Source organism: Podarcis tiliguerta (assembly GCF_965153285.1).
Source record: "Podarcis tiliguerta genome assembly, chromosome: 3".
Taxonomy (NCBI): domain Eukaryota; kingdom Metazoa; phylum Chordata; class Lepidosauria; order Squamata; family Lacertidae; genus Podarcis; species Podarcis tiliguerta.
The window spans coordinates 52,276,096-52,293,867 of NC_139536.1; the positions used below are offsets into that span (position 1 = coordinate 52,276,096).

The 17,772-nt window shown below is 42.2% G+C and overlaps 2 protein-coding genes across 7 annotated transcripts in view; one reads left to right on the top strand and one right to left on the bottom strand.

The window, feature by feature from the left end:
* The first annotated feature begins 59 nt into the window (after positions 1-59).
* On the top strand, positions 60-5,926 carry DYNLT1 (dynein light chain Tctex-type 1). Its single transcript, XM_083434322.1, has 5 exons — positions 60-252; positions 1,926-1,967; positions 4,346-4,469; positions 4,741-4,818; positions 5,530-5,926. The coding sequence occupies exons 1-5, from the start codon at positions 226-228 to the stop codon at positions 5,598-5,600; spliced, it is 342 nt and encodes a 113-aa protein (XP_083290448.1). The 5' UTR covers positions 60-225; the 3' UTR covers positions 5,601-5,926.
* A 2,402-nt stretch (positions 5,927-8,328) lies between these two features.
* TMEM181 (transmembrane protein 181) overlaps positions 8,329-17,772 on the bottom strand; it is a 30,795-nt gene continuing 21,351 nt past the window's right edge. For 5 of the 6 annotated variants that reach the window (XM_083434169.1, XM_083434170.1, XM_083434172.1 and 2 more), the window contains 4 exons: positions 17,273-17,355; positions 16,683-16,772; positions 16,208-16,274; positions 8,329-14,738 (listed from right to left, as the gene is read on the bottom strand). In XM_083434169.1, the coding sequence (XP_083290295.1) occupies positions 14,660-14,738; positions 16,208-16,274; positions 16,683-16,772; positions 17,273-17,355 (319 nt within the window). In that variant the 3' untranslated portion in view covers positions 8,329-14,659. Of the gene's footprint in view, positions 15,165-15,464; positions 16,275-16,682; positions 16,773-17,272; positions 17,356-17,772 lie in introns of all 6 variants that reach the window. The other variant, XR_014509677.1, reaches the window with a different exon arrangement.

Here is a 17,772-nt window from a genome sequence, read left to right on the forward strand (position 1 = left end):
GCGCGAGAGGGGGGGGAATAAAGAGAGAGCGTAGCTCAGCAACGCTTCCGGTATATTTGCAAGCGTCGGGTGATTGGTTGGGAAAGCACAGGAGCGCACTGCGCAGCCGCGTAGCTCGAGCGAGAGAGAAAAGAAAGAAAGAAAGTGCTGCTGTCTGCGACCGGCGAAGAGTCGGTTGCGCATGCGCCGCGTGGGAGACGATAGGCTGGATTGCTGAAGAAGAAGATGGACGAGCTTCAGTCTGCAGAGGAGGTAACGGTTCCTGAGGACAGCGGCGTCCCTCCTCCTCCTCCTCTTGGCGGGCGGGCGGGCGGCCGTGGAGGGAAGGGACGGCGTGCCCCTTTCTTCCGTAGCTGCGGGGACCTCGGTGGGGAGGGCGGTGGCCATGGCGGGGTCCGCCCCTTTGCCCATTGTCGGCCACGTTCCCGTTCCTGGAAGGTCGCCTGGCCCTCCTCTCTTGCCAGCCCCGGCGCTCCCTTGGGTTGAGAGGAGAGATGCCGCCGCCAGGCTGCCTTACAAGCCCCGGGGCAACTTTTCCTGCTGGCGGTGCTGCATCTCCCCGCTCCCCCCGTGGTAGGGATGGCTTGTGCCAGAAAGCGCCTCTCTTCGTGGCACGCGGGTACACGCATTGGGGAGGTGCGCGTGCAGCAATCCGAATAAATAAATCTCTTGCCGTCTGGTCTAATGGCCCAGGATCTTGTCCTAAAGGAAACTTCGCAAAATTGAAGAGGGAAGGGAATTTGCCCCTCTTAAAGGAGAAGAGAAGGAAACTGGCAGGTTTCATCTGGGGTGTGGCGGGATCTCCTTTTGGCATTCACAGGTTACTGTTCCATCAAATCCATGGTTATGTGGCTATAGAGAATAGATCCTCAGACATTCTTTCAGTGTTCAAATGAATCTCCTAACCCTAATCATGATCAGGTAGTAAACGTGGCCCATGGTCAAAGGTGAGATGGAGCCTCATGTACTCCTGTCTGCAGATGAGATCTGTGTCTCAGCTAGTCATAAACAAGTATTTCATAAAATTTATATACCAGGATTGAAAAACAAAAAAACCCCAACACCTCAAAACCTTTATTATCATTTATAGTAAAGTTTATTATATATGATAATAAAATTATAAAAGAAAAAGGGGGGGCAGATAAGAGTTGCCTTGATGCATGTGTGCCAGAAAGGCCTCCACATATTTATGAATAGATTGTAAAAGGGGAGTAAAAGTAAAGGTTAAGGTAAAGGGACCCCTGATGGTTAAGTCCAGTCACGGACGACTCGGGGGTTGCAGCGCTCATCTCACTGTATAGGCTGAGGGAGCCGGCATTTGTCCGCAGACAGCTTCAGGGTCATGTGGCCAGCATGACTAAGCCGCTTCTGGTGAACCAGAGCAGCGCATGGAAACACTTTCCCACTGGAAGGGTACCTATTTATCTACTTGCACTTTGATGTGCTTTTGAACTGCTAGGTTGGCAGGAGCAGGGACCGAGCAAAGGGAGCTCACCTGGTCGCAGGGATTCAAATTGCCTGATCGGCAAGCCCTAGGCTCTGTGGTTTAAACCACAGCGCCACCCGTGTCGTTAAAAGGGGAGTAGTTGTGGCCTTTTATGTGTTCCCTGGCCACTATATGTGCCTGCCACCTCTATTCTATAAGTGTTTGAAGGGATGTTAAACATATGCAGTTATGTGACTGCTTAAGAAGTTCGTTTGCTGCAGTTACAAGCATTAAGGAATCTTTTGGCATACTTTGTGATGGCAGGATTCTATGTCTGGTGAAGTAGAAACAAGGTGTTAGATGCTTAGGGAAATCAATCAAATCTGATTAATGTTTGAAGCATTAGCCTGTTTGTTAAACTTCTTTTGTGTCAGTACTGCAAATTGCTTACTTGGTTTAAATGGTTTAAACTTCTTTTTCTCTTCTTTCCTCCCGCAAGACTGCATTTATTGTGGATGAAGTAAGCAACATTATAAAAGAGGTAGGATGGTGTTTATGCTATATCTTCCATTAATATATCCTCATTGAACAGCATCTGCTATATTTCCACTGCACCCCATAACTCCCTTTAGAAAGATAAATATATCACTGCTGCATTGTGGAAAATACACATTGCACTGAATTGTAAGGCTGCAATCACTCACACTTACCTAGGAATAGGTCTCATTGAACTCAGTGGTACTTCTGAGTAGACATGCCTAAGTTTGTGTTGTAAGTCCACATTTAAAGTGGCAACATGAGCTATGTAAACAGCCTCTTAACACACATTGCAATGTGAATTATTTAAATTTTGCTCCGAAATATGTGTGTGTCTGTGTGCTCATAATTTTGTTATTGGTGTATACATTTTGTGCAATTACATACAGATACATATTATTTCATTTGAAACATTTCTAGGGGATTGTGACTCGCTGGCTCTGTTTTGTGAACATTTAACCTCTCAGCTAGTGATATAGTGTCTTAAAAGTATGAAAGCGGCAAAGCAGGGCAGTTCCCACAAGTGAAAGGGGTGGGAGGGACTCTGCAGAATCTCTTGAATACATAGAAAACATTTCTGCATGTGCAGATTGTGTCTCCGAGGGGAAAAACCCACTCCCCCAACTTTACTTTATAGTCCCTCATGCTATGTTGAATTCCACTCTGGAGGTGACTTCAGATCTGCAGGGATGATTTTTCTGGGAGTATCAAGAGCTGCAGTGGGAAGAGGAGTAGAGGCTCGTTGGCCTTATGTCATACTTTTAATCCCAGCCAGCCTATATAGAAGAAACGATCTTATTTTGATATCCTCATAGAATTGCATTCGTAAAGGTTTTTACCTCTCTTTTTAAATGATTAAGCATATCAAATTTAGGACTTCGTCTTGTAATATGAACTGACTTCTGGCCTAATCTGCAAGCTAGTTAAATCTACTTGAATCACCGTGGTGACATCAGTATTTAATGCATGTACCTTGGCTTAAATGGAGTGGACTGTTCTATTTCATTAGATTCCAACTTCAGGAATAATCTTTTGATGACTTGCAGCTATAGAATTAATATAGTTAGTAGATTTAGAGCAAATTTACTCTAGTTATGTGTTACCCGGGTACCAGTGTCTTGTTTGCTAATCCTCTGTTGTGGCAACCTTCCTGGCGATTAGTGAAGGCTTAGGAGCACAAGCTAAATATGTTGTACATGCCATTCTTTGTTAAGCAAATATATGATTGGTAACTTATCAAGTATGTACTACTCATCTGTGTAAAAAACCTGCATGCCTCCCTTGCATGTTTTGTGGTGGTGCTGGTGTTTATTACTCACTTTTCACCCTAAAGCCCCAAGGCAGGTTACAACATTAAAAACAATTTAAAATAATAGGGCTATTAGATGCTAGTACACTCTGCTACAGTAATGTTTGCAAACAGAATCTGCAGGAAAAAGCACAAAAGGACCACAACTTAGTGGCATTCAATGAACAGCCACTCCCTTGTTCTCAGTCTTGGCACTAATGCTTTACAGAGTGTGAAACTATGCCTACAACCGCAGGATAAGACTGAGTAAGCCAGACACCCATTTATTACAGAGGGTATTAATTTGGGCTGTTCAGCCTCTTGTTGCAAGATTTCATTGTCACTCCCTCTGTAGCTTCAGAAGTGGAAGACATATTTCTCCCTTTGTGTTTCTGGTGATACATTAAATGTTGTTTATAAAGTTCCTAATATTTTTTAGGTACTGGGGAAAGACCGAAAAGCAACACAGTCCCTGCCTCCATGCTTACAATCTGTCAAACACAGCACAAAAGAGATGAACAGTAACAGGTGCCTGTGCTCACCTGAACACCATCACTGGTGGCACCGCAGCTCACCATGAGGGGTGAGGTTGGCACACTGCTTGGATCCTAGGTTGCCTTAATCCCACCCCTGCCGCACTCCCAGAACACCCAACAGTACAGTTACTGCCCACAGAGCTTTTTACGTGCATGGCCTTTGCAGTGGACATGGTCTCCCACTGGCAGAGAGGTGTGTCTGCTCCACTGTAATTAGGATTGCAGTAGCCTCGGAATAAATATGCTGCGCCATATTGTTGGTTACCTGCCCAAATCATTCTTGCAAAGGTGGGGGGGGGGGTCTTTGTGTGTTTGGAACTCTTGAGATTGTTCCACCACCTCACAGATGGCAGCTCAAGCTAGCATTTCAGTGATCATTGCTTATCAGTATGGCTGTTAGTTGGTTCTGGGTTTTCCTTCTTGTTTGATGGTGTGATCTGTGTTGCTTGGAAAAAACATTGGCATATTTATTCTAGCTTTTGAAATCAATGCATGCTTTTTAAAAAATTAAAATTCCTTAGCAGCTTGGTGGTAATTTGAACCTCTCTTTGTTTGCAGGCCATAGAAGGAACAATAGGTGGCAATGCATATCTGCACAGCAAAGTGAATCAATGGACTACAAGTGTTGTAGAGCAAATTCTGAGTCATCTCACAAAGCTGGGGAAACCTTTCAAATATGTTGGTAAATGAATGGGTTTCTGTGCTCATTGTATTATTGTTTTGACAAATGGTTTTGAGTAAAACCGAAAATTAAACTCTAAAATGGAAATTGCAGGTGAGGGGGCAAAAACTCTTGGTGATTAGTTTAATAACTGCTGTGACCCTAAAAGGTCATTTAAGATAAGAAATGTTTACATAGGCATTTAAGGCTAAAAACAGATGTGGATGTAACTGTGTAGCTTATGTCATGGAAACATTCCATTTTCTAACAATACTATATCTTCAATTTACAGTGACATGTGTGATTATGCAAAAGAATGGTGCTGGACTTCATACTGCAAGCTCTTGCTTCTGGGACAACTCTGCTGATGGTAACAGGAATGTTTTAATACTTTGTCTTAGTTTCTCCATTGAAATGTTTCACAAGATATTTGTGTGACTCCGAAAGAGAAAAATCAACACACACCTGTTCTGTGGTAATAAACTTCTAATACTAGAAGTCACAAGTGACCATGGGGCAGGTTGTTCTAGTTAGAAGTGCCTTATTCCCTTATTTCCCTAGGGTAGCTTAGTAGAGCATCTCTGCTTTAAAATTGAAGGATTGTAGAGTTGGAAGGGACCCCGAAGAGTTATCTCTTCCAACCTCCTTCAATGCAGGAATCTCAGCTAAAGCATCCATGACAGATGACCATTCAACCTCTGCTTTAAAACCTCCAAGGAATGAGAGTCCACCATCTTCCAAGAGAGCCCATTACACTGTCGAACACCTCTTACTGTCAGAAAGTTCTTCCTGATACTTAGTTGGAAGAATCATCACCACCAGTGAATAAACATATATGATTCCTGTGGAAGAACAAAGTGTGACTGAATATCGGTGTAATGTGGTTCCACTGCTCCAAATTATGGGATGTTGTCTATGTGGTACGGAGTTGGCTGAGGCTTAAACTTAGTAAGTGTGGCTTAAGATGCAATAGATTTGTTCTATGTGTTCTTTAAATTGAAAGCTATGAATTTTGTGATCTAATGTAGTTCTTCTGTATATAGTATAGCCACCCTGATTGATTTTTCTTCTCTTTTTGTAGGAACCTGCACTGTGAGATGGGAGAACAAGACTATGTACTGTATCGTCAGTGCCTTTGGACTTGCAATATGATTGCCTTGGAATTCTTCAGCCTTTGTGTCATCCCTTCCATTTCATATATCCACTAAAACTGTGAATTCAATGAACAACTTTGTTTTTAAAGAATTTCTGTCTTCTTCCAGTGAGAAAAAATGGGGAAGCAATTTCTATGCTGTTACATAAACACATCACCTCTTTTCCATATCAAATCACTCCCTGTCTTAACACTTTAAGGACTCTTTTCTCAAGGTGCTAAAACCTGAAACATGCTGCACTTCTTCAGCTTTATTGCAACTGGTTTGAATAAGACTAATTTCACACAATGCTTTTGTTTGTTATTAAATTATTGAAGTTCTGAACTTGTGTATGTGCGTTCATAAAAGCTGTACATTCCACAAGCAAGTGTGAGGCTAACCTCACATGCCTTTAACAGCTTGGCCCTAAGGGATCATTGTGAAGTAATGGGGGTGCAGTTGTTCCTTAAGCACTCGCTCAGCTGCTTAGTCCTTTTGGGGGCTTCTGTGGTACCCTAAAACTCCCAATAGAGCCACCAACGCTCCAGTTATTTACACTAGACAACTGTAGGTATTTTAAATATTCCCATATAAAGTAACTCCAGTTTTAATGGTAGCCAAAACTTTTAGGAGCATGGAGGGGCTAACAGCTAATTGCTTCAAGGTGCATAGTTATCTTTAAAGTAAAATTGAGTTTTATTTTTTTAAAAAAATCAATTTAGATGGCTCTTTGCTCCCTGACCAAACATGTAAGTAGGAGCGGTCCCAAGTTAATTGATTGTAGAAAAAGGTAAAGGTACCCCTGCCCGTACGGGCCAGTCGTGTCCGACTCTAGGGTTGTGCGCCCATCTCATTTAAGAGGCCGGGGGCCAGCGCCGTCCGGAGACACTTCCGGGTCACGTGGCCAGCGTGACAAAGCTGCTCTGGCGAGCCAGCACCAGCGCAGCACACGGAAACGCCGTTTACCTTCCCGCTATAAAGTGGTACCTATTTATCTACCTGCACTTAGGGGTGCTTTCGAACTGCTAGGTGGGCAGGAGCTGGGACTGAAAGACGGGAGCTCACCCCGCCGCGGGGATTCAAACCGCCGATCATGCGATCGGCAAGCCCGAGGCACTGAGGTTTTACCTACAGCGCCATGTAGAGAAAGTAATCCTTATTTTACCCCATTCTCAAAATGGGAGACCAGTACACCTCACAGAACAGAAACAAGAAGCAGCAGAATGTTGATCCATGCTTGCCATAGCACAGGGCACATCCTTTGAATGTAAAAGACTCAAGGCTCCATCTCAGGGATCTCAAAGTAGGATAAAGACCCTGTGTCTTAGTACACAGAAGCTGTCACTTAAGGAGTAAACTGACATTTGAGAGCCTAATCATCTCTTATGGAGAAGGTAGACTTGTACCAACCAATCAGAAATCCACTTAACTGCAAGATCTCCTGGAACAGTAAATTGGGCTAAATGTTATTTAAAATAGCCACATAATAGTATTCCACACACCCCAAAGAATTGCCAGAATGCAATTTCATCAAAGTGTTTTTCAGAACACTCCAGAATGAGTGAGCTGTTTTACTGTAAATTGAATTTGACCGTATGGCTGCACTCTGCTTAAGTGTCTGTATAATTAAGTGGTCAAAAACATGAACTGCAGTTTTCAACTAGTGGGATTGTCGCTAGCACAGTGGGAGAGGTACATGCTTTTCATGTAGCTTCAATCTCTGGCATCAGTGCTTCTTGGGTTGGCAGGGCTGGGAAAGTCCTCTGGCTGAGACTAGATGGAGAACAATTGTGTGATACAGTATAAAGAAGCATAATTTGTTCAGTTGGGACCCCTGGGAAAACTGAGTAGGACACACTAATGTTAAATAGCATGTTACTAAAATAATTGTTTAGTATTTATGGCCTTATTGTGCTCCAGTGTTTCTGAAACCACAGGGCATTTAAAAGCCTAAGAACAAAACATACTGCTACTCCATTAAAATAGCAAGCTTATCTGAAAAATTCAAGCACACAGGTGTTTGCAGGTGGACGATAGAATTCTCCCCACCCCCACTCCAGGGCCAACATAGGCCCTGCAAATCCATACTGGCAAATTGACATGTTTATAAACTTGCGCTCATTGGCAGTGCTCTCACTGCGGCAGTTTTTTGGGGAAAGGCAGTGGTGAGACTGGACCCCAACAATTGCAGCATCTATCATCCAGCTGCAAAGTTGGTGGCAGTTCAACAGCATGCACTTCAAGAAAGATTGTTTGCCAATTATCTTCGTCGGGAAAGAGAAAGGGGGTGTGCACCCCCATTTATTGTCCTTGAGCACTTGGCAGAGTTTGCTGCGCATGCAAGTGAGGTTCCAGTACTGTGCCTGCTCATACCTACAGTTCCATCAAGTAGCATCAAGGGGCTTCTGCTTGTCCCCCTGGAATTTTGGCTGGTTGTCCACCATGCTTCCTGAAGATATTTAGAGTCAGACGTCATTATTTTGAGCCGTGTCATCATTTGATGTCACTTTCCCCCACCAAATATAGACAACCAATTTTGTTTTCCTCAGATGCATTTATATCTATTTCCATCAAATTCAGGTCAATGAAAAGACAGTGAAATTGAGAGTTTTTTTCATCCTAAATCCAGAGCAGTTTTAGCTTATCTATTACATGCCACCAAATGAATTTCCATATGCACACATGGAAATAAACGTGCCACCATTTATTGTGTATCGGGAGGAACAATACTGAGATAGGCACAAAGGTTCTATATAAAACTTTATTGTGAATGCATTGGATTGGAACGTAATTTTACTATGCACAGTCTCCAAAACATCTCTGCGCCCAGTATTTTACTGAAAGTAAACTAACTCTTAAATTCCTGCTCAGGGAAAGTTATCACCACTGTTGCTAGTGCCTCATCATAATTACAAATAGCATCTACCCTGAAGCATGAAGATGACACATTGAGGTACCCCATGCATACCCTTCCAAAAGCAAAATTATAGTTACAACTTTTCATTAACATAAACATACACTATGAAAAGGTTCTAGCCACGTTTTGGTAGAAAATATTTTCTAGAGGTTTATTTCATTTTACATCTATTTACAAATGTTGAGTTCAGTTGTACAGTAGCATAAGGAGCTTTTCATTTCAATTACTGGCACAATTGGAACATATGGCTAAAAATGCAACATCATTTAAATGCAGTAATGGCCTTGGGCACCATTTAGATGTAACTCTCTTGTAAGTAAGGCTTTGTACCTCTTGTGGGAGTAAGTCTGATCGAACCAACTTGGACTTGCTTCTGAGTAAGCACGCACAGGATCAGGCTGCCAATTTCTTGCTAAACAAACTTCTTTCAATGTACCTTTATATAAACACAGATTTCCTGTTCTTTGGCATGATTCTACTGGGTTTACACCTATGGCTGAGCCAAGATTACTCAGAAAAAAAATGTTTTCCGTGACCCTTTTGCCAGTGCTTTTTGTGTGTGTGTAATCTGTAGAAATCTTTGCTTGTTTAAACTTGCCGCCCCTCAACCATAGCGATATTATAGCACAGCCACATCTGATTGGCTACAAGACAGTATGGCATCTTCCTCCTTCGCTATCTCTGGCTGGTAGATGATCACTTATGTGACTAAGCCAGGAAGAAAGAAGTGGTGGGTGTGTGGAAAGATCCTAAAGCAGCAGCAGGGAATCCCACCACCAAAATCACTAGTTTCTATTTAAAAATTTGAGAACACTACAGGCTACTTTCCCTGAAGGCGGAAACTGAAGGTTGAGCAGACAAAACACAAGATTATAGCTTGTCTGAACGTTGAGCACAGTCCTAGTTACATTACTGCCTCTTAGCTTTACTGGCACATCGAAATTTTAACCATAAAAGCCAGTGTGTACAAACTGCATATTTACCTAAACAGCGCTGCAACTGACAATCACAACTGCTAAGGCAAAAGTGATCCATGTTAAACAAGGGCAAAGACAAAGTAGGCAAAAACTACAAGCACTTTGGGGCAGGTTACACCATATGCGGGGCATGGAGGGCAATGCTCATATTTTCTTTATCTAGAGATGTTTTTCACCAACAGTGGGCATCAGCAAGCCTTTTTACACACTCTACAGAAGCCATTTCAAAAGGAGCAACTTCTGTCAACAAAAAAGATGAGACACATTTTTTTTAAAAAAGAAAACCCACAATGAAACAAAATATGCTTTGTATTGGGCAATGTTCTCCCACTGTAGCAGAATTACTGCTGCAGTTGTCCACTGGGAATTATTTTATTTGATGAGGGGATCTAGCTCATACTCACTCAAAAGCCCAGCTGAAGCAAAATTGCTTGGCAACTGATCCTTGGGGAAGCCAACTAAACACCACATCCAAAGGCACTTTCACTAACAGCTTCCTCATCCGGCTGCAGGGCAGTAATTCCCAAATGTTTCCCCCCATGGACCACTTGAAAATTGCTGAGGTTCTTGGCAGACCTCTAAATTGTTTTTCTGCTTGTAGCAACTGTAAGGTGCAGTACTACATTGCTGGATGCTTTTAAACTGCATTTTTACCGATCCACTGCAGACTACCTGAATGAAGCTTGTGGTCCATGGAACAGAGTTTATGAAGCCCTGCTAAAAGGAAAACAACAGCTTTCCCAGCGACTCTCCTATTCATAGGGAACCCCTTAGCAAAAAATAAAAATACAACACACCGTGCTCAATTATCATATCTGTGCAAAAGAATTCCAATTAATAAACCTGGAAATAGTCTCTACTACTACCTTGTGTTTCCCCCAGTTTGCAATATGACAACTTTAAATGTTCTGGGTTTTTAACACTGAGCATTTTAAACAAGTTGCGATGTGACATAAGAACAAATGGCACTAAAATGGGAAACACAGCTAGATGCTTGTTCCTGGGACTCGTCAGATGAGTGAGATTAGTGGAGACAAATGCAATAGTAGCCTTCAATTCCTAAAGATCAATGAACTTCAGGGGCATTTAATTAAAAAATTAACTCAGGAATTCATTTATTTTCTCCAGAATTAAGGGAAAAGGTAACTTGGGAACTTAAGTAAAATTGAGTGATCGTTATGTAAGGGCAAGCATTCAGACTTTGTAATGACCCCCCCCCTTGTCCCTCTGAATATTGTTCTGAAAGCAGAAGTCCTCACACAGGGCTGACAGGACTCATTAATTGAATATCACCCTAGGTATTTAAAACGTAGAAGAGAAACCAACAATAATTTAAAAGAATATATACATCAAAAGACAAGTAGTACAATTTTTCCACATGATTACTAGGGGTCAATATCAAGCAATATAAAATATTAGGAAAAATACACATCTAGTTTCCCAAGTTTTACAATGTATTTTAGGCAAAGTCATACTCAGATCCACTGAAATCAATGAACAAGTTACTGAAATCCATTGATTTAAATGGGTCTACTCTGAGTATGACTAACATTGGATATTATCCATAGAATATACTCCATGCCTTGGTTTTAATTTGCTGTTAAAAACAACAACATTTTACTAAATACATATTAGCACTCTAACTTGCTGATTGCCACAGAACAAAACATCTGAAATGGTTTATCAGAAACCTAGCAAAAGCAAACTATTACATTTAGATGATTATACTAATATTATGTCTTGTACTTTTGATATGCAAAGTGCATGACACTCTTTCATAGCTTTAATATCAGTGTAGATATTTACTTGCAAAAATAGCTGAACAAATCCTTCACAGTGCCGTAAATTCACATGTCACACTAAGCCAAACCGTGGTTTAGGACCAACAAGCTCCCAGAATGGGGATCACAGCTGCTTTTATTGTCACTGCTCTTTTTACTGCTGAGCTAAGCCATGGTTTGCCTTATCGTGTTGTTCAACCCAGAGGTCATGGTTCAGAATATGCAGTAAGCCAAACCATGGCTTAGTTCAGCAGCAGCAATAGCAGTAAAATGATGGGGGTAGCAAAGCAAATGGGATCTCCTCAGGAGGCTGTATGTATGCACTAAGCCATGGTTTGGCTCAGTATGATGTGCAAACTGGGTCAGTTTATTCGTAGCCTTGAGGTATCAATCACCATATACTTGTCTATGGCCAGGATTCAAAGCGCTGTGTTTTTTTGCAAGTACTAACCCTTTCCCAGAGTAACTCCTTGCACATACTGAAAAGCCAATACTGAGAAAGTTCCCCCCCCCCCGACACACACATCAACTCTCTCATATACCCACAGAGGAAAGTCCTTTCCACTCATGCACAAGGTTCTTATTATCCCAGCCTATTGCTAGAAAACAGTAACAGCAGAATGAACAGGTAACTACAGGTAACTCGCATCTGACGCTTATTTAACAGGCACACTCTCAGCATTATGCACGTTGCCCAAAAGTGGTGCAAAAATGGCAGGCACAGGGGAAAAATAAGAAAATGGTACGCAAGGGGGAAAGAGGGGGCATGAGAGCAAGGAGAAAGAGCCAGCAGCCTTCGTAAGAGTGTTTGGGCATAGAAGGGGTGGTTGCAGAGGGTGATCAGAGGTGGCCAGAGAGACTTGTGGAGGGGTTTGGAGAGACAACTGACGGGTGTGGAGAAACTTCAGACTGCAGAGTTAACTGAGGGCCAAACAGGTATTGACTGCTGAATTGCTAAAGGAACTGGTCAGCTGAAGTTCAGTATGCGAGGTTGAGGATGGAGAGCATGGGTCAGCAAGTTGGAGCCTGCAGAAATTTTCTCAACTTTTCTACGCATATGATCTGACCCCTCCATGGAATGCATCCTCAAGATCATCTGTGGGAATACAGACATTCTGAGACCATGCAAGGAAATGTTTGATGAGCCCAACAGCAGCACCTATCAATCACAATGTTCCTCACAAAGAAGCTAGCAACAGCAGTAGCAGATGTGCCCAGGCAACCCACCTCCGGATCTGAACCACAGCCAAGCACTTCTTCCGGCTACCAGTCAACTCCCCAGGGTCTTCGTATCATCTGCAGCAGCATCCAGAAAGGGAAAGAATGCAGAAGACAAAGAGCCACATTCGTCCCTCACCATTTAAGTGCAGTGATTTTAAAAATGGTTGTTGAATGGCTTGCTAGGGGTCTTTTGGGGCTTTACACAATTTTGCTTATACCCGCGATGGCCAGGAATGCGACCCCTGCATAAGATGCAAGTTACCTGTAGACTGTTTCTGCAGCTTGAATTATGTTAGGACAAGGTTTGCCAAGCAAGAGATGCAAATAGCAATTCAAGTGTGACCAGCAGAAATGCACTGAACTTTTACATTCAACTCAAAAAGGGTCTTCAGTCCTTGCATATTGGTCATTTTTGTTTTGGTCAGTGATATAACAAAGTGTTTCTGCAAAAGGAACTTACTGGAGTTATTTATAGGCAGGAACATGGGCTTGAAAAAGCACATGAAAATACTGACAGCTTCTGTGAGGTAGGAGGGCTATCCACGATTTTCCCATCATACTATTTTAATAAATCCATTCAGAACCAAAACTACCAGGGTGGGAGAGTAAAGAGGCATTTCTCAACAAACTGTGATTGGAAGCACCATTCTGCTAAACTGTATCAACTTCAGTAGTGCACATTTCCAGCATGGGTAAGAATGGAACACACGAAAGCTGCCATTTTAGGTGTGTCTTGAAGATGAGCTAAAAGAAATGCCTATCGTAAAACAGAACACAAAATGGCTCAGATCATACCTTTCATTGAACCAACTACAGTCAAGTACACACATCACAACCACAACACGGAGGCTTCACCACGCCATTGCTGCAATGTGTATAGTGGCTTGGTCCCATTGTATGCACGCAATGAGGATGATTCATTCCATGTTAGCCATTGTCTTCTGCATATGTGGCAGGCATCGTACAAAGGCTGTTTCAAGTGGCCTCCACATGGTCATAACATACCGTCACGTTCCAACAATTATTGCAGAACTCTGAAATCTGAAGACTTCTCTGTAATTTGAAGGCTCCAATTTACCTTGCCAGTTTATACAGTTGGTTCAACAAAATGGATCAACCACCATTTTGGATCGTGCTCAGTTAAAGGAAGAGAATTTCCTACCCAAATATATCCAAGAGCCCACCTAGGTTCATATCCAACACATAATGTGTTTGTGTTTCTATACTACTGGTTATGAATACCAAACTATTTAAAACACCCTTATTCAGGAGGAGGGGAAAAACATTTACAGAATTTAAGGTAATGTGTGTTGAAATTATATATTGTTCCCTCTTAATTAACAGCAGCAAGCAGCATTCAGTCATCATTTACACAGGCAGAAGACGCTCAGGTGCAAGGCTATGATTTTCACCGAATGTGACTGTTGTTTTAAGATAAAGCAGCCTTAGAACACCTTCTTTCTCAAATTATTTTGCTCTTCCAATACAATTATATAGAATTATGTCGGTCTCAGAAGAAGCTAAAATGGTGTGCTTAATCGCAATCACAAAATCAGATAACTGAAAAAACTCCTTCATTTAATTCAAGTCACGTACAGTGCTGAATCACAATTGCAATTCCTGCCCACCACCCTTCAACCCCTGAAATGGGAAAACAGAAATTGAGGTTTATCAAGGTGTTGGAAGTGCCAAGCAGATTCCAATCAGTGTAAGTTTGGGGTTGAATGACGTTGGGAGCTGGGGCATTTCCTCTCTCCCCTTCTCTGCAAACACGGTTTGCAAATGTCAAAATAAAATTATTTTGGAGTAAAAAATAAGCATCTCAATACTAAATTCCAAGTAAATGGTTATGAAACTATGAGGAAATCAAAGTATTAGCTGTGAAAGTGCACAACAAGCTCCCCAAACAATCTGGTCAGGAGGCATTCCCATCACAACTGTTTTCTAAAAAGGGGGGGGGTACAATTTGAGTTTACAAAATAACTCTTCCCTAAAAATTATATTCTCCCCCCTCTTCCACTTCAGTTTTAGGTTTGTAAACAGAAAGGGAGAAACAGGAAATCCTTCCACAGAAGTCTATGATCAGTTAACAGTAGACTCAGGAAAAAGATTTTTAGGGGGGTGGGGGGAAGAGTGTCAAAATTGCTTTTGTTCTCATAGAGCAGGTCACTTCTATGAAAACTTAATCGCTGTCCGATTCTTCCTTGAATTTGGCTCTGATGGCTTGACCGTTCTGAAGTGGCATTTCTTCATAATCACTCCTGTCCCCACAAAAAAGAGATATTCAAGAACATCTTAAGACATAAATAGCATAAAACAACACTTATTCTGGGCAAGTAGACGAAATTAGTATGATCTCAAAAGATTTGTTATTCTTTCAAACATGAACCCTCTTCAGGTAGGAATGAAAGCAGTATTCTTTAGCTTCCTTCCAATATCTAAAGAGCATGGCTTCAAAATCTGACCATATTGGAAGGTTGGTATAGGGAGCTTGCTTTAATTTTAGTGTTCAAAGCAATTCACTTATTTTCAAGGCATCCTAAATGTAACACTGATGGCTCAGTTGGAAGTGTACACTTGTCTTGCTTGCTGCTGAATTCGAGACAGGACCAAAAGATGAGGAAACAAGCAATGACACATGCTTTTCTCAGAAAAGAAAAGCAAAACTCCATGGGAAAACAATCCCCCTGTAATTATTCAAGCAGCTGAACATCCCCACAGTAAGGGTTGTTGCATAGCTGCTTACACATAGAACAGGCTCAAAAAGAATAAGGAAGCAAATTGATACTCTTTCTGCCCCACACAAAGATTATTCATACGTTGGAAAGGGTTGGGGTAGAATTTGCAGCTGCATTTTCCAATACAAACTGTCATTATCCTCAAAATTACATTATTTTTGTAAACTGGTGCTTAAAAACTTTATACTTTTGAATTAAATGGCTAACAAGTTAGATACATAATAATAGGCACAGTGTCTGTCTTAGCACTTGCTTTCCCTGCCACACATACATTTCGCTCACGTGGCTTATCTCACAAATTCAGACCTTGCTGCCTAGAACGGAGCCCTCTCACCTTATAACCAATTCTGTGGCTATAAAACTCTGCGGTCACAAAGGCTATAGAGCAAGTGAGCACCCTGGGACCAGAAGAGAAGAAGAGCCTGCTGGACCAGGCTCTCACAGGGGACAACCTGATGCCTGTGGGAAACCAGCAAGCAGGATTCAAGCACAAGAACACTCTCTCCCCGCATGGTTTCCAGCAACTGGTATTCAGAAGCATTACTGCCTCCAACTGTGGAGGCAGAGTATAGCCATCGATAGCCCTCTCCTCCATGAATGTCTCTTTTAAAGTCATGCAGGTTGGTGGCCATCTCTGCCTCCTGCGGGAGCGAGTTCAAATCACTGCTCCGCCGATGAAGCTCACAAGAGATCTACTGGCCTTTCACTCTCTCAGACCAACTTACCTTGGTAAGTTGCCCTGAGGATAAATGGGGCAAGGGACCACATATGCCACTTTAGTTCCATGAGGGAACTAATGGAAGCTTTTTAAAAATGTTTGACCTCATACTATGCCTACCACAAGTACAAGATTCTTCATCATTTGCTTCCAATATACAACTATCACCAGTGAGAGGGCAGTCCTTTTTAAAAGGAAACCTCCATGGCTTATATTTTGTAGAATATGAGAAAAAACATTAAATTAATACTACTGTAAGCCTTACGTTACTTACCCATAGATCACATCATCATCTGAGTCGTTCAGCATAGAGAAGGCAGGGTTGTCTTTCAACTGAGACTCTGAAAGGTTTTGCAAAGGAAAAGTTCACTTAACAAGATATCTCTCCATTATAGGACCTTTTCAGGTCAGCTCAGTTTCAGAAAGCTTTCGATAGTCAAGATGAGACTTTCAAGGGAGACCACAAGCCTAGCATTTTGGGGAGGAGGGGAATACGTCTTCTTATGGAGCACCATGGAGGGAAGCAAGACTCTGCCAGCATGGCGAGTGGTGGCAGGTGATGGGATGGGAGCTTGAAGACAACTTGTGGAAAGCCACAAGTTTCTTATGCCTGCTCTAGGGCTTAAATCCAAACAGAGATAATACCTGAATATTTTACACAATAGTATGACATGCAACCTTTTTGCAATAGAAGAGAATATGGAAGAAAAAGAGGGGGGAAATCAAAAGCCGAACTGAGGCCAACTTACCATACAGGGCATTTTTTGATGGAGAATATACAAAGGCTAATGTGTATAAATAGAAGTTCAATAAGCCATAGAAGGATAAGAATTCTGCAGGTGGTAACGGTCAAGGATATCAAGCAAAACAATTCAAGATGCACACCTCACAGCACACAAATGTCATTCTCCACATATGTGTAGGCAGCTAACCTGGACATGGTCAAAACCCTAGCAAAACATCTAGGAAAAAGTTATCTCCAAATTTAAAAGTCAGCTGCCTCACCTATAGGTAGTGTCACAGACAAAACCAGTGCTAATGTTCAAAGCTGCCCCAACATACAAAAAGCTAAAAGCCAGCCTGTCTACTAAGATCACATAGAGAGGCTCTCCTTCACATGCCACCAACATCTGAGCTATGTTTTCTTGGGATGCAGGAGAGGGGCTTTTCTGTGGATGTGCCATTGCTTTGCAACATCCTGCGTAGCTGTGCTTGCCTTGCCTACACTTTGATGGCCTTCATTATATAAGGAACTACAGTATGCTAATCCCTCAAACAGCCTGAGATACACAGCTTGACTGAAACATCTCAGTACCACAATGTCACAATAAAAGGATATAATTATGATAATGGGTCGACAGTTCAGCCACAAAGTTGTCTTGCAGAACCTGGGCTCCAAAACGCAGATAAAGTATAACGATGCTGCAGTTAAGGGAGAAGAAACCAAAAAGTCACTCAACATTTTGTAATTACTTTCTAACCAGAGTTAAATGAAACTTTAAATTAGTGCTGGGGCAAATGTTAAAAGGTAAAGGTAAAGGTCAAAACCCCCTGACGGTTAAGTCCAGTCACGAACAACTCTGGGGTTGCAGCGCTCATCTCGCTTTACTGGCTGAGGAAGCCAAAGTTTGTCTGCAGACAGTTTTTCTGGGTCATGTAGCCAGCATGACTAAGCCGCTTCTGCTGAAACCAGAACAGCACACGGAAACGCCGTTTACCTTCTCGCCGGAGCGGTACCTATTTATCTACTTGCACTTTTTGGCGTGCTTTCGAACTGCTAGATTGGCAGGAGCTGGGACTGAACAACAGGAGCTCACCCCATCGCAGGGATTCAAACCA

What these genes read in the sequence shown, in the direction of transcription:
- DYNLT1 (XM_083434322.1), top strand. Translation starts at nt 226, where the DNA reads ATGGACGAGCTTCAGTCTGCAGAGGAG. An exon ending in GAAACCTTTCAAATATGTTG is followed by an intron (nt 4,470 to 4,740) that starts GTAAATGAATGG and finishes TTCAATTTACAG; the next exon opens with TGACATGTGTGATTATGCAA. An exon ending in CTGGGACAACTCTGCTGATG is followed by an intron (nt 4,819 to 5,529) that starts GTAACAGGAATG and finishes CTCTTTTTGTAG; the next exon opens with GAACCTGCACTGTGAGATGG.